General features: G+C 46.2%; 1 protein-coding gene across 1 annotated transcript in view; it reads left to right on the forward strand.

Annotated features, from left to right (window-relative positions):
• The first annotated feature begins 1284 nt into the window (after window positions 1-1284).
• The window catches only part of VAPB (VAMP associated protein B and C), a 48601-nt gene continuing 32840 nt past the window's right edge, over window positions 1285-17045 (forward strand). Inside the window, exon 1 of the mRNA XM_067708594.1 lies at window positions 1285-1562. Coding sequence (XP_067564695.1) covers window positions 1505-1562 — 58 coding nt within the window. The 5' untranslated portion in view covers window positions 1285-1504. The remainder of the gene's footprint in view (window positions 1563-17045) is intronic.

Raw genomic sequence — 17045 nt, forward strand, 5'->3', positions numbered from 1 at the left:
TTTTTTTTCTCTTTTTTAGAGGTGGGGCGGGGGGATGAGGTCAGAGAAACTGGCAGAAACCAGGTCTCACAGAGCCTCAAGGCCATGGAAGGCTTTGGAATTTATTCTAAGTGAGATGAGTGACATTGGGGGTTTAAGCAGGGGCATGACACCATTGGACTTAAGAGTTTTTTTTTTTTTAAAGGGAATTCCTTTATTTTTATTATTTATTTATTTATTTATTTATGTATTTATGGCTGTGTTGGGTCTTCGTTTCTGTACGAGGGCTTTCTCTAGTTGTGGCAAGCGGGGGCCACTCTTCATCGCGGCGCGCGGGCCTCTCACTATTGCAGCCTGTCTTGTTGCGGAGCACAAGCTCCAGACACGCAGGCTCAGTAGTTGTGGCTCACGGGCCTAGTTGCTCCGCGGCACGTGGGATCTTCCTAGACCAGGGCTCGAACCCGTGTCCCCTGCATTGGCAGGCAGATTCTCAACCACTGCGCCACTAGGGAAGCCCGGTAGGCGAATTCTTAACCACTGTACCACCAGGGAAGTCTAGGGGTCTCAGTAATTTTTAATCATGTACTTTTTTTGTGCAGTTATTTATTCAAAGGCTGCCTCTCCTATGGGCTCTAGTGAGAGGGTGGGAACCAGTCAGTATTTCTGATCATTGTATTTCTAAATATTTGTTGCATTTAGTAGCACAGGATTCAGCACAGTGCTTGTTTACATAGCAAACATTTAATGTAGAGTAGCTTTTATTTATTATAATTGATGCTGTTGTTATCCAAAGCGTTCAGCAAAGTGGCACAAAATAAGCAAGCAATAATTGGTAGCTTACTAAATTTATATTTATTGTTTACCATACGTCATCGTGCCTAGCACATATCATTCACCCATAAACATCATGTTTATAATAAGAATAAATAGTACTTTCATTATTCAAAATCTCTAAGTGCCTGGCACCACATTAGCAGGGGAAAGTGGAAGTTCATTCTTATTAATTATTATTATTGAGTAAAGCACTTAACACAAAGCCTGGCCCCCACGGGCCCTGAAAAAATAATCTTCAGGGGGACGGTCTTCAATTCTGGGCGTCCCCCACCCGCCCCTCCCCCGGGCCTGCGCAACGCCCCACCCCCTGCCGTCCGGCAGCCCCGCCCCCGCGGCAAGCGCCGCGCCTGCGCATTGCCCGATAGGGGCTCGGCGCGCCCAGCTCTCCACCGCCCGAGCGCGCGCCGGGCCGTGGCGGCCGGCTTGCTGCGTGCGTGCGTGCGTCTCTGCGTGCGTGCGTGCGTGCGTGCGTGCCGTGCGCTCGCTGGGCACCGCGGCCTCGCCCTCGCCCTCCGCCCCTGCGCCTGCACCGCGTAGGCCGCCCCCCGGCGCGCACCCCTTAGGCGACCCCCGCCCGCGCCCCGGCTGGCCCCCCCCATTCCAAATTTAAAGGGGGCGCAGCATTCACGCCTTCCGGCCCAGGTGACCTCTCAGGGGTCTCCCCGCCCAAGGTGTTCCGCCGCCGAGGAACATGGCGAAGGTGGAGCAGGTCCTGAGCCTCGAGCCGCAACACGAGCTCAAATTCCGAGGTAAGCCCGGAGGCCCGCCGCCCCGCGCCCCCGCTCCGGCCCGCGCTCCGGGGGGCCCGGCGGCGCGGTGGTGACGTCGGCCCCCCGGCCGCGGCGCCCGCCCGCCCGCCCGCGCTTCCCGGGCCCCGAGGGCCGGGCGTCCGGCGCGGGAGTCCAGGGCCTGCTCCTCCGCAGCCTCCCGCGCCTCGCCCTCAGGACAGTCGCCTCGTTGCCGCTGTGGCCGTTCCTGTCCCGAATGCGGCCTCCTCACTGAGTGTGGGCCCCGGCGGCCGCCTGTGCCGAGAAGGCTCAGGTCCTGGGTCAGAGGTCGCCTCTCGCTGGCCGGCCACCCCGCCGTCGACCCCTGCGGCCGTCCCCTGTCGCGAACTGCTCGTGGCAGCTCGGCACTTACCACTGCCTGAAAGGACCACTTTACGCACTTGTGTACCATGTCTGTATGTTAGGAGGGAAGCTCCATGAGGACAGGACTTTGTCACGTCTCTGCTTTATGCCTCGCATGCCTTAGGAGCCTAATAAGTACCTGTTGAGCAAATGAACGAAGGGGACGTCCGCAGAAGTTCCCACGGGGTGCGTGGCCCAGCTTTCCTTCTCCCGCCTTTCTCGTGCCCGTTGCTCGTGTCTCTGCAGCCGTGCGGGGCTGTCAGGACGGCGAGATCTTTTTTGTCCCCGGAGGCGCCTGGGACTGGAGCCCGAGGAAGCCCAGGGGGCCACATGTGTTTGTGGCGAGCCAGAGCCCCTTGAAATGTGTACCTTTATTTTTAATCTTTTCCCCCTACCTTCTCCAGCAAAATATTAGAGCCGGGGGATTTCTTCTGACTTGGTCATTCCTTCTTTCCAAAGGGACTGAGTAACTGTGTAGCAGACGTTGCTTGGCCCTTGAGAGATATGAACGGACAAGACAGACAGGACCCCTGCTCTCATGAAGCTTACCTTGTAGGGAGGGGCGACAAGCCAGCACATGAGAGTGTTTCAGGTAGTGGTAAGTGCTGTGAAGGAAATAAGACAGGCTGGCATGATGAGAGTATGCTTGCATTGGACGGCCAGGTCACCGCTGTGTCGCCAGCACTTGGCCTAGGGTAGCTGCTCGATAGATGTTTGTGGCATTGGAATGCCTGCTGGCCACAAGGCACCCCACTTTAAATGTACCGGCAGGAGGTAGTGTCCGGTAACTGACCCAAAGTTACTCAGTTGGCAAATGGCACACTTGAACCCAGATTTCAGAGTTCACACTTGAACGGTTATGCTATCCGACCCCTGGGAAATACTCCAGTGCTGTGGCTGTCACTTAGCCTCCCAGGTGAACAGTCTCCAGATTGTCACATTTGGAAGTGACTCCAAATGTACAAACAACTGAAGGTTTTCAGTTAAAACAAACAAACACCCCAAAAACCTAACGTGGATTATAATTCCACAACCGTGCTATAGCTTATGTGATGTTCTCATCACCCGCCTGAGAAAGGAATCCAGGTAACTCAATTGAACATGGAGGGTGATGGTTTCCACTTGAGTTGTCTGAAGTTCTCTACCTTGGAAGCCTGGCTTAGCTACTCCTGGGAATTGGCACGTTCATTCATTTAGTCCACAGACATTTCAGTGCCTGCTCCATGTGTCAGGTAGCAGGAGAAGATGAGGCACATCACATGTAGGCCCCTGCTGTCCCTCAACCCCCCACCCCAGAACTTAGGTGTAGGGAAGAGAGCAGATGACAGAATCAGCCAGAGCAGTGCAGTGATACAAGGTAGTCCAGAGTACTCTTGAGAGCACTGAGGAGGTCAGCTCCGGAAGGAGGTGTCATTTGAGCAGAGTTTAAAGGTCGAATGGAAGCAGGTGAAAAGGAGAAATGGTTGGGGAGCCTGTCAGGTGGAGGAAATTGCATGTACAGAGGCACGAAGACTGAGATGATTGGGCTCCTTTGGGATGCCAGTAGTGTTTCGGAATGACAGTGACAGAGCATTTGTTGGGGTCACGAGGCAAAGGAGGAGATGAGGCTGTCTAGTAGACAGGAGCCAGTTCGTCTAAGGCCTCCGTGCACAGGCACAGCCAGTGTCCAAGTTCATATTGTGTTGTGTCTCCTCGGCTAGTTCTTCCTTGATTGATCCCCTGCAACCTTAACCCCACCCCTAGTACATACACTCCTCTGATGTGATGTCATAGAAAGAGGCACTAATTGGAGAAAATTAAAGTTTTTGTCCCAGTTCTTTTACTTAGTGATGTTTGACCTTGGGCTGGCCGCTTTGCTCCCCAAAGCCTGGGATTACTCTTTACTCCGTGGGAATGGCGCTCATATCTCCCTTGCCTCGTGCAGAAGGTTTTGTTGGTGTTGTGGCTGTTCAGCTGCTTTGCACATGTGCAGCATTATGCAGAGATTGGTTGTATTTACGCTACTGGCTTCATCATTTCAACTCCTCTACCTGAAAGGTACGGCAAAGAAGAGTGATCTGTCTCTGGCCCAGGGTTGACCAAAGTAATGATGGCCAAAGTCACTGGATATTTTTGCTAGGGAAGTGATCCAGGAAAGTTACGGTGTCAGATTGTTGAAGGCTGTTGGCTTGTGGCTTCAGAAGAGGCATCTGCAGGCATATGTATGTAAACCACCTTATGATTTGTTTGTTGGTTAGTGTTAAACTGAGGACTAAGATTGTGAAATCAGAACAGAGGCTCAGTACCCTGTTTTGCTATATAGACAGCATTCGTTTCAGGATGCGAACTGGCACATTTCACTGGTGTCTTCCAGATGGCTTGGGGTGATGATGCTGACTTCATACGGTTCACTTAGATGAATCAAACTCGTAAGCTAACTTTGCTTAAGAAGATAATAATTAAAATGCTTGTCATCCAGAGGAAAAAAATTAGTCATCTTTTAAGTGCAGCCTAAAATGATATGGGGTTGTATATGTTGGATATATTTTCGTCTTGGGCATTTTGTGTGATTCTTTTGAAGTTAAGCATGTTGCAGAAGAAAAGAGGACACAGAGTTACAGGACCTCGTTCAGTCTTACTTTTTTTTTTTTTTCCCGTACGCGGGCCTCTCACTGTTGTGGCCTCTCCCATTGCGGAGCACAGGCTCCGGACGCGCAGGCTCAGCGGCCATGGCTCACGGGCCCAGCCGCTCCACGGCATATGGGATCCTCCCGGACCGGGGCACGAACCCGCGTCCCCTGCATCGGCAGGCGGACTCTCAACCACTGCGCCACCAGGGAAGCCCTCGTTCAGTCTTATAGAAAGTGCCCCGCTGCACTGTGTTAAGTGTCAAAAGGAGAAGGATTCCTGGCCTCCTGAAAGAAGCATGACGCTGTGACATTTGCCTTGGTGACACAGTAGGATCTGTTTGGATTGGGGACACCTTTCTGAACGAGTTAAGCGCTTCTGAAACCTGTGAGGTGTGTGCTTTGCATCGTTGCTCTTTCTGTTGCTCTTACCTCTTCCGAGGCCAGATCATTTTCTTTTTCACTCTGAGGTCCCACTTGTTGCCCAGCTCAATGAGAGCTTTTTCAATGAGTCACTTCAGGGCATTTTGTATCTCTTTTCTTTTCTCCTCCTCTCCCCCTTCCATTGATTCCATCCGTGGTGAGCAGTATGTCTTGTATTTTCTTGGTCATTGCCCAGGACTCTTAATCCTTCTTCACATTCTAGCATTCTCCCGCATCTCGTGATACTGTCACCTGAGAATGGTCAGTTAACCGTCCTCATGAGCTGATTAGTTAAGATTCAAACCTGCTGTGGACCCATTACTTTTGCTTTATTGTGTGACTAAACCAGTGGCCTTCTAGAAGTCTCAGGTAGTCCTGCTGTTGGTCAGTGTGGGTCACAGGTGGGGTAGCACCACTGGATTGGTGTGGTTGATTACCACTTTGGGGTGGAAATAGGAACTTGGGTAGATAGGTTAGGGACAGTCTCTTTTGTATAAGGAAAGCGTGCTTAGAATCATTAGTTCACCCTCTTAAGTTAACGTGTAGTTTAGTATTTAGGAAGCTAAAAAATATAACACCTTGTAGATATAGTCTGTTCAATGCAATAATTATCTTTCAGATGCTAATTACAGCATTAATTCTCTAGTTTTAGCATAGCACTGATTTCCTTAACATTTCATGATCACATAGAGCGGACTGTGTTTTACAGCACAACAAAATGTCAGCAGTGTGCTTAAGATTCTTTATGGTAGTGGTTTAAATCCATCCTGAATAGATCATCTTCATTTATTTAATTATTAACCAGCTTGCTTATAAGAAGCAAGTGGCACTAAACTTACCAACCTTTAGTCAAACTTAAATCTTCATAGATTGTGAAGTAGAAGTTAACTTACTTTTACCCACTTATTTACTTCTCTTCTTCACAATTAACTCCTTAAGGAAGAAATGGATAGTTCTCGGCTATGTGCTTACATGGTGATAGTTCCTTGTGTGTGGTTGTAACATGAACACAGTTTTCTTCATGATAAACCTGGTAGCTTTGCATCCAAGTGTGGATTTATTAAAATAATTAGTCTGAATTGATGCTTATTAAAGAGGTGAACTCTTAAACATTATTAACACTGTCTTTTATTTATTAAAATTATATAGCATCTTTCCTTCCAGTGCTGAAGGCAAAATACTGAGAACTTTGACCCTGTAATATTACCACTAAGTTGCTGAAAATGAGGGGAGGAATCAAGGGAGTAAACTACATTGGTTATACTCATATACTACCCTTAGGCTTGATTTTTAGAACCTGAAACTTGAATTTTTACATAAGGAATTATCTCCAAGATTGCTTCATATATCTCCCACTTGTATTTGAAAAATTTGCCGTCTGAAGGATGACCATGGTTTGGAACAAATGAGCATAGCTTTCAGCAAGATGACAAGAAAGACCAACACAAAGAGCGCTGAGTTCCATTAGTCAAGACAGGGTTGCCATTGAGTGTCTTTAATAAAATAAAATAAAAGCCTTCTGAGCAGTTATTTTGCACTGGGGATTGTGTTAAAAACAAAGTTGCATTATGGCTTCCAGGCTTGCCTCCTCCTTTTCTATCATTCTAGGCCCCCCTCTCTAGGCTGTCATCAGCGTAGCATATCCAGGATTGCTTTGGCCCTTGTTCGGTGGATGTGCACATTCTTTGAAGTTTTTACCTGACAGACCTAGGCTGCTAGCTTTACAAAAACAACAGTTGTTTAAACAGCTTCATTATGGGAACAAAATTACTGAACTTGACAGTCATTTTAAGACGATTTTTAAAAATGCCAGTGTGGCAAAATAGTATCTCTAGAATATCTGTTTTTCAAAATGTTAAATATGCTGTTTTAACAAAAGCTGTTGATGTCTAGAAACAATGCCTTAATGTGCTTTTGGATTTTCCCCCGTGCATGGAAAAAAAAATCGTTGAGAAAATGCCATAGTCCCAAGGGAAAAATCTTGAAGTGCTTTCATTTAATAATTTAGCATTAATGGCACAAAACTGTAAAGGTGCAGAAATACCTTCCTAGAGTTTTCCTTCATCCTTTCAGAGGGGTTATTATCAGTTTTTGACTAGCAGGTTACTATTTCTTTTCATCTGTGTCAAGTATTGTCTTCTTTTCTTTTCATCTGTGTCTTCTTTTCTTTTCATCTTCTTTTCATCATCTTCTTTTCATCTGTGTCTTCTTTTCTTTTCATCTGTGTCTTCTTTTCTTTTCATCTTCTTTCTTTTCATCTGTGTCAAGTAGTGTCTTCTATCAGGCTTTTGGCTGTGTTTGTGTGTGCACGCCCATGTGGGCACCTAAAGTGTTGCTGGTGTGCACACATTCTCACAGGTACCCATGATGTGTTTGAGTTAGTATCCAGTTGGCATTTCAGTAGGGTCTTACAACCTTAGCCTGTTTGGGAGGGGTGTTAGGGAAATAGATATTTGCGGGGAGAAAGAGATGGAGACTTTTGTCTTTTGGCTTGTACTTGAAGACAGTGTTATGGCCCCCTGGACCGTTTACCTAGATTTGAATTGCTTGCGATGTGGCTTGTAACCTTTATGACTCTAAGTTCCTTGGGCTGTCTTTAAAGGCTGGAGGGTGCTCAAAGACTGGAGAGGAGCAGAACCCCGCACCAAGGGAGCTGGGAGCAGAGGGCATATTTGTAAGGGGCTAAGTGGTAGAGGTCCACCACTTAGTAGACCCCGCAGTAGGGTGGGAGTTAAAAGCAGTGGCGTAGTGGAGCTGACATTCATTTTGCAACATGAGAGGAGAGAAAAGGTGAGGGAAGAATGAACGTTTCTAGAAGATAAATGCGTAATTTCCAGAAGGCAGACCACAAAGTCGAGGGACTGTGGTAGACGCTTTATGTTCTTCATCTTACTATTTAATCTGCAGCACAGTCCTGTGGTGGAGTTGCTCGGTGGTTAGGGAGCCTGCTCCTGGAGGAGGCCACTGTGGCACACAGTGGTGCAAGGAGTCAGCACAGGTTTGTCTGGCGTCAAACCCCTTTTCTTTCACATCGACTCTAGAATGAACTCATAAAGGGTTTCATTTTGGAGGGAGGGAGGCAGAGAATTTTTAACCATTAAGGAAGTGTTAGGAGCTGTCAGGATAATTTCTTAAGAACGTTAATTAATTAAGAATTATTATTTGTGGAATTTTTAGGAGGGATTTCTCAGCATACTTTTTAAGAAGTTCATGCTGGTGACTCCAAAGCATTCTTTGATTCACCTTGTGAATATTCAGTTTTTATAGCAGGCATCATTGGTGTGTCATGATTCTGTGTATTTAGAACACATTTAACTTCCGAGTAATTTGCACATCTGCTCTGGAGTCTTCGGAAGGTAGGGTGAAACTTATAGGTAGAGATTTTCACAGGTTTGCACATTTGTAAAGTGGGAATTTAGAGTTCAAAAGGGTGCTTATTAAGATACGAAGGTCTGAAATAAGTGACCTTCATAGGTGCTACCTTAAACCTTACAGGTGGGGCTACAAAGGCAGAGAAACAAATAAGTGTGAATTAACATATAACTAGAGATTTCTCAAATGTTGAAAGAGAAAAACTCAAGGTGAATATCAGAAAGTGCTGTTTTATTCTGTAGGAGGTATACTTTGGGAAGTCATCATTCCCCCAGATGATGACATCCATGCATATGAATCAGATTGGAGAGGCTTTGGAGACATGCATGGGTATGATGATTGTGTGCGTAATAGATGATTGTCCGATTGAGAGCATTTGGGGTTTCTTCCTTTTCCACAGCTCATCCTTTGAGGTTTACTTCATGAACAGATGACCCCCCTCTTGTCTGACGGAGTATAGCATAACTGTGACTCAGGGTTGGTTTGGTCACCGCATCCTGAAAGCTTCCTGTGGGCCAGGCACCGGAGTGGGGACTGGAGAGGAGTCCCGGCCCTTAGAGTTTCCAGCCTCCAGGTGGTGGGAGGATGGAGGAGAATGTGGAAACGGGACACTTACGGGCTGTCCCTCACTGGGAGCTTAGAAAAAACTGTTAATTCAGCTTTGGGGTTTGAACCTTACAGGAAAGGTGGGATTTGAGATCTGTGACTTGTGCCAGGCATTTTTCTGTAAGTGCTCATTTATTCTTAAAACAGGTCTAGGAAGTAGATGGTTACCATCCTCAGGTTCATGACCTGAATTAGAGGTAGAACTGGGATTTGAACCAAGATCTGTCTGACCGCAAAGCCCATGTTGTTTATCATTACATTGGCTGTATTGCTCCCCTTAAAAAGTGAGTGGGAGTGTGGCTCACTAGGAAGGCCCGGGATTTTCTTATTTATTATGTTGTTAGGAAGATGAAAGGAGGACTGGAAATAGGACAGTGGGAATTGAGAAGAAGGAGTGAAAGAGAAACGAGATATAAAAAGGAAGGAAAGGTGCTTAGTTGTCATTGTGATCTAGTAATGGCTTCTTTGTCACTGCTTCCACGCAGTGCAGAGTTGTTCTGGAACGCTAAAGCGACTGATTAAAAAAATCTTTGTACTAATTCTGTTTTCCCCTAAGAACTTTTGTTCTAACTTGATCACTTCTGATTGTGTCATTCATGTATGAATGTTGAAAATTATGTGCTAATGTTATCACCACATCTTTCCTTCTGCCACCCACTCCCCACTCCAAGGCCTTTATTACCTCAGTGTCTGTCATCACAAACAGTGCAGGTCGATTGGGTCCTATTTTGCCTTTTAATTACATCACTCAGCAACATTTACAGTGTAGTAGCAAAAAGGGAAGGAAAGGAATGGTACCTAGGTCAGTTTTCTCTTTCTCTCCATTCTCGGAGCACCCTCCAGCCTTTAGAGAAGCCAAGGAACTAAGTGTTCCAAGCCACATCACAAGCAGTTCATATCTAGGTAAACAGCCAGTAGTATCATCATCTCTATTTTAAAAATCAGAGAAACTGGGCCCAGCACTTGGTGGAATGCATAATTTGCACCTCGGGCTTTCAAGCCTCTAGAGCTCGTGTGCTTTGTATTACAGAGGGAGGCTTCTGTTCTTACTCTTGCTGTCACTTAGACACTCAGCTCACCTCCCCACCCAGCTTTGATTTCCTCTTCTGTTGGATGAGGAAGCTTGAACTCAATGCCACTTTGTGTTCCTTCCAGCTCTAGTCTTGAAAACATGTGATGAAAATTTATTTTCGCTGAAGAAGAAAGATGGAAAGCCCATGAGGGCAGAAAGTGGAGTTTGTGTTTCTCTTAGAACCTACCATTGCTTTGCACTAGTGGGCTCTCAAATTTTTAGTTAATGAGCCTTCTTGTTCCTGTTGCAAAGCTCACTATATCCTAGTAACCTTTCTTGAGTATTCTTGGATATTCTTACCCAGTTCCAGTGTTTTCTGCATCACCTCAAACTGTACAAATTGTGTACCACTGCATGTTTTGTTTTTTTTATCTTTTTTTTTTTTTTTTGCGGTAGACGGGCCTCTCATTGTTGTGGCCTCTCCCGTTGCGGAGCACGGGCTCCGGACGCGCAGGCTCAGCGGCCATGGCTCACGGGCTCAGCCGCTCCGCGGCATGTGGGATCTTCCCGGACCGGGGCACGAACCTGCGTCCCCTGCATCGGCAGGCGGACTCTCAACCACTGCGCCACCAGGGAAGCCCTGCATGTTTTGTTTATGTTATCCTCTCCCTGTGCTTTATTTACTGATTGCTTTGTCTTCCATGCTATAGAATGCAAGCTCCTATAGGTTTTGTTTCTTTTGTTTTCCCCAGTGGTAACTGATAGAATATATTCTTTTCTTCTGCTAGTAACCCCAAAGAAGTTGGACTTGGTCATCTTTTCAGTGTGTGGTTTGACCATTTGAAATAGAAGCATATACACAAGAATAAAAAGAGGGATTTGCTGAAAAACCAAAGGTTTGTCCTTGTGGAGACTTATTTGGATTCTCATTCTGTTGGTTGAATTGATTTGTTGGCATATAAGTGTGTCCTGATGGACTGCTCTGAAAATCTAAATCCGTGCTTTTTGACCTTTTCGAAGTCAGACACTGCTTTACTAATTGGATGAAGAAAAGCCATGAATCACTCCTTGGAGAATCTGCAGACACACTCCTCATTCAAAACTTCTCATGTAATTTGGGGACAGGAGGACCACAGTTTACTGTGGGTGCCTAGTTGACCTCTGGTTCAGAGAGTGGCAGAGGGGGAAGAAACATGAGAAGTCATCTGGTGAAGTCCAGAGAAAACTTGGTCAGTTTATTTGGGTCTCTTTATTTTATTCTTTCAAAAAATTTTTAAATGGATGCCTTCGTTGCCTTTGCCCTTCCTAGTAAGGTTGTTTCTTTTTTTTTCTCTACATGCCTGACTTTGAGCACAGTGCTTTGGCAGTTAGTCCTCTTCAGTAAATGTGTGAGTGTTGTCCCGTCTACCTTTAAAAAAGAATAACTGCTTTCTCAGTCTGGTTTGCTCTCCCTAGCTATTCCCTTCTGGAGGTAGCTTATCCTAGCAAGCCTCTGCAAATAGTCTTAATCACCATTCTCTCACCACCCATTCACTCCTAAAGTCATTGCCTGGGAACCTTATTGCTTCATTACTGCATCTGTTGTTGTATTTTTATTCTTTATCACCTGTGTACCCTCTGTAGCATTTGACACCTGTTGCCATTGTGCTACTTGACACTCTTCCCTTCACCTTCTTTTTTTTTTTTTTGCGGTTCGTGGGCCTCTCACTGTGGTGGCCTCGCCCGTTGCGGAGCACAGGCTCTGGACGCGCAGGCTCAGCGGCCATGGCTCACAGGCCCAGCCGCTCCGCGGCATGTGGGATCCTCCCGGACTGGGGCACGAACCCGTGTCCCCTGCATCGGCAGGCGGACTCTCAACCACTGCGCCACCAGGGAAGCCCCCTTCCGCTTCTTAATCACCCTCTTTTGGCTTTCTCACACCCATCTGGCCATTTTTACCCACTCCTTATGGAGTCCTGTGGGTGAGGCTGAGGGATACAGGTTCCCCCCTGCCTTCTTGCTCCTCTTCTCGTTGTCTCTCAGTGTCCCCACCCGTCTTCCTTTTTCCCTGTCGAGGAGCTCTTCTGCCAGTACCCTTGGCTTCTAACAGCATTTATGAATGATCCTAGGCCTGCCCCTAGCCCATATGTGGGACTGCAGATACTCCAAATGCATCATGCCCCAAGATGTATTTTTCCCCACTCCCTTTTCCTTTTTTCTCCAAATCTCCTCTTCCTGCACATACCTCCTTGAATGGTACCCACATCCACACAGTGGAGCGACTCAAACTCAGAAAGCCCATGGCTCAGCTCTGTCCCTTCTTCCTTGTCCCCTCTGTGGCTGCCTCATCGTCCTCCCGGATGGCTGTAATAGTTTCTCTCCTGGTTTTCCTGCCTTGAGTCTTTCTTCTCTCCATACTGGTGGCACTTTCAAATGTGCAAATCTCAGCTTATCTCTTGCTTTTTTTTTTTGAAGTTTTGAATTTTATTTTGTTTATTTTTTATACAGCAGGTTCTTATTAGTTCTCTTGCTTTCTTAAAATCTTTAAATGTCTACCCATTGCCAAAAGAAAAACTTTTAAATTCTTTAACAGGACCTGGAAAATCATTTGTGCCCCTGATCTCTCCAGCATCACCTTTCCTCATGCTTGTGCTCTGGCCTTTGGTTCTCCCTGGTTGTAGAGCTTTTGCATATGTTGTTTCCATCACTCAAGATGAGTTCATTCCTCCTCCTGTCCCACTGCTCCCTCCTGCACTTTGAGGTCATTTTCCTGACACTCCACTCACATTGTGCCTGTCTCCTGTGCCCCTGCACGTATCATGGTGAGTTGTGTTTGGTTACTTGCCTTCCTTCCCTGTTAATCAGCAAGGCCTTTGCCTTTTTTTGGACCATGTCTTCTATCCCTGATCCCAGTGCTTAGCATAATGCATGGCACGAGGCACCTTCTCAGGGAGTTCACGTCCAGGTTGAGAAAGGTGAGAAGGGAAAAAGAAAAGAAAACTTAATGTGCAAAGGAATGATGAAGCCCATCAACAAGGCCTGCTGTGTGCAGCTGGTGGATGTGGACATAGTGCCTTTCACTCAGAAAATAAAGATATTCTACCAAGCATCGGTCACTTTTCTCTCCTCTGCATGCTTCGGTTTCGCCGCCTCCCGTCCTGGTGCAGGGCCTCAGCACCGCCCGCACCGCCCCTTCACCTGCTGTGCTTCACCCCGTTCCTCTTCCATCGCTTGTGGTATCTTGCTCCACTAGTCAGCCTCTCTGTTTCTGGTGTCTCAACTTCCTGTTCTACTTGATGCTTTCCCAGTGCCTGCAAACATGCTTAAGCTTCCCCTTCCTAAAAGGAAATCACATTCCTCCAGATCTTCCCCCACTTAAGCGAATGCTCGGTCTTACATCACAGGTAAATTTTTGGAAGCAGTGAATCTCAGTGACTGGTTTACGTCTTCACTCTCCTTTCAATTCTCATTCCTTACCCCTCCACTGAAGCCCTTCTCAGTCACCAGGTTTCTCTTTGTGACTTTTGTCTTTGACTTTTCTGGTGAACTGCCCAGCCGTTTATCATCTCTTTTACTGGATGTTGACATTCCCCAACCTTCTGTCCTCAGTCTTCTCCATTTAAGCATTCTCTGGGTTGTCGCATTAATAGTCCCTTCGGCTCTCACTTCTACACAGAAAACTTGCAAATCTCCAAGCAGATCTTTTGATCTCTAGGCTCTCTGCCTACCAGTCATTCCTGCCTCTCTGGTGGTCATGAAAACACCTCAGCACTTGCCATATTCCGCGCTGCATTCGTGGTTTACGCTCTCGTTCCCTGTTGAACGTGTCTGCCGTATCTTGGGACTGGCCCTTCCTCCCAGAGGGGTACGCCAGAGATCCTAACCTCGTCTTTCCCTGCCCCTTATCCCACGCTGCTCACGTCTAGTCAGTCCATTTTCATGAGCAGCGTCTCCTGCACCCCTCTGCTTCTGTTTCTGCCCACTGCCATATCCTGAGTGTAGGCCCTCTCTCTTCAGTATTATTGCCCCATGTCCAAACTCCCTGTTTCTGATTTACTCCTTACTTCCCTCACCCTTCAAGCTATCCTGGATACACTTTTCAGAGTTATTTTCTAAAAATTGAAATTGATCATGTCATTTCTTTATTTTAAAACGACGTTCATTGGCTCCCTCAGTCCTACAGGTTAGTGTTCAAAATTCTTAGGCCAGCATCACAGCCTTTCAAAACTGGGTCACACTTCTTTATTTTTAAAACAGTCTCGGCTTTTATTCTCTATTTTAAACAACTAAAATATTCAAACACTCACACACACACACACAGATGTGTGAGTGCATCTCCTCTTGTATCTGGTTTCTCCTGAATGCTGGCAGAGGCGGTGAATACTTTTCAGAGCCCCTGAGGAGAAGGAAACCCATTTTCCTTCCTCATACCTGCCTTCCTAGCATCATTTTTAATACTCTTCCTTTCATTTCCTTCCACAGAGCTCATTGCCAGACTTGTGTAGGTTTACGGTTTTACTTAAACTATAAGCCTTTAAAAAGCATAAGCAGACATGATTTCCCGCCACCCCTCCTGGTTCTCAGTTCATTCCCTTCCCTCAAACCCCTTCTTCTGCAGCCATATGGTCTCCCTTACAAAGGCCTCTTGCACTTTGATCACACCACACCGTGCTTACCCCAGGGCTTTTCCTCCAACTGAGAATGTACGTTCCTTTATCTTTTCAAACTCTGGGACTTCCCCTCAGTGTTCAACTCCCCGCCCTCCTGTGTTTACACAAAACTTTATATATTATCTTTCACATGGTATTCAGTGCAATGAGAGGTAGTGTACAACCCAGCAGTTAAGAGTGTGAACTCTGGGGCTAAAATGCTTGGATGTGAATCCTGGATCTACCACCTAAAAGTTATATGACCTGGGATAAAGTATTTAACTTCTGTGCCTCAGATTCTTCACTTTGTGGTATGTTAGGAGAGGATTAGTGAATTAGCACATGTAAAGTGCTTAGAATAGACCTGTTCAGGTCTAACACTAATGTTACTGTTGTTTGATAATGTTTTTTCAAGATACATCATTCCGGAGCCTCAACCCTAGAGATTCTTATTCATTAGCTCTGGATGGGTCTTTTCAGGGTTATGGGCAGGGGCAGCAGTGTCATCGCTCTAGCTTGAGAGCCTAGCGCAGTACCTGGACTGTGCAGTCGTCAGTTACTTACTGGATGCCTGCAGTGTGCTAAATACTGTCCCGGGTACTTGAGACACCGAGATGAAACAACTGACAAAACCTTCTAGTGGGGAAGATGGGCAGTATATAAAAGGATGGGAAATACGTGTAATATGGTATCAGATAATGGTAGGTGCTGAATGGGGAGTGGGGGTGGATGCAGGATAAAGGGGTTTGGTTGGGAGTGGGTTCTGTTTTAAAGAGGGTAACTGGGGAAGGCTGAGTTTCCGAGAAGGTGATGTTTGAACTGAGACCTGTGTAAAATGAGTGTGCAAGCTGGGGGAAGAGCATTAGAGAGAGAGGGGACGGCAAGTGCACGGCCCTCGGATGGTGATGGGCTTGGTGTGTTCAAGGAGCAGCACAGTCTTGAACGATGCAGTGGTGCAGTAGGAGATGGGCTCAGGGAGGAAGGAGGAGTTCTTGGTAGACAGGCCACGGGAAGGACTTTGGATTTTGTTGTGATGTGGGAAGGCATGGAGGATTCTGACCAGGAGTCTTTTTAAAAGAGCATGGTCGGTGTGGGGAAAGTAGGCTGTGGGAGATATGTGGAAGCCATGAGGCTGCTACAGTTATCCGTAGCTCGTCCACCCATCCGTCATCCATACAGTTATCCATCATCCATCTACCCATCCATCATCCACACAGTTGTCCATAATCCATCCATCCATCCGTAATCCATACAGTTATCCATAACCCAGGCCAAGAGACTGTGGCTTGGACCAGGGCGGTGGCAGTGGAGAGAAGGGGATGAGAAGTGCTCAGATTCCAAATCTCTTTTGAAGGTAGAGCTGGCTGAAAGGTCAAATGTGGAGCAGGAGAGGAAGAGAGGAAACTAAGGTAACAGCTTCTGGCTCAAGCATTTTGGTGAATGGTGGTTTCTTTTCCTGAGATGGGAAACACTGGGTTTGGGGGAGGGGAATGGGTCTCTGCTCTTTGGCCATGATAAGCTTGAGATGCTTAGTACAGCTGTAAGTGGACATCAGGGGAGAGGGTCAGGCTGTGGATATAAATTTGGCAATTCTCAGTTTATCGTTAGAACACAGTATAGGGAGGAATAATTTTTTCCAACTGAGAGATGACGTAAGCCTTTCCAAAAGAGAGGACATTTGAGCAAAACTTTGAAGAATGAGTATGATTTCCAAAGTCAAGAAAGGGGAAAATGGAAAATATTTTTCACCCAAGTCTCACAGCCTTTTTCCCTGGCCTCTTGTTGAATTTGTTTAAGAAGCTGCTGACCTGGTTGATAATCTCTTTTCACTTGTATAGCCACTTAGGTTCTCTATTGAAAAGGAAACCAGAGCAGATTACATACTAATTGATAAACCACATTCTGCTATTTCTCATTGTTCACAAATTGAAAATTCGACTTGGACCATAGAGGTGCAGAATGCTAAGTGTGTTTTTGCTTCACTCCTCTGTGTTTGCTGTGAATTGGGACGTGTTGATTTTGGTGTGGAGGTTTTTCATATGTTGTCATCTCCACTGAAGGTTGAACATTTTGGGGAAGTTTTTACTTCTGCTGTTACTGACTCTAGGCACTTGACTTGACCTGTTAATTTATAACTCAGTCAAGTTCCAGCCACAACCATGACCATGAGAAATTGGGACCCCTTGCTCTCTAATCATGCATGTAACTCATTTGGGCATAATATCTGTCTTGATTCTTCCTGCTTTGTGTGAAAAAAAATGTCATGTTTTGCCACTCTCCTTTACAGGTAGAATTTTAATTGGAGTAGAATATTGCTTATCTTTTTGTTTAATTTCATGATCACCCTAATCACAAATTTGGTCTCCTAAGTAAAGAAAAATTACTAGATGTTTGTTAGTCAAGGGGTCAAAGATTATGCATTGAAAAAAAACTGAGTCTAAGATACTTTTAGAAC

This window comes from Pseudorca crassidens, chromosome 15, assembly GCF_039906515.1.
Source record: "Pseudorca crassidens isolate mPseCra1 chromosome 15, mPseCra1.hap1, whole genome shotgun sequence".
NCBI lineage: Eukaryota > Metazoa > Chordata > Mammalia > Artiodactyla > Delphinidae > Pseudorca > Pseudorca crassidens.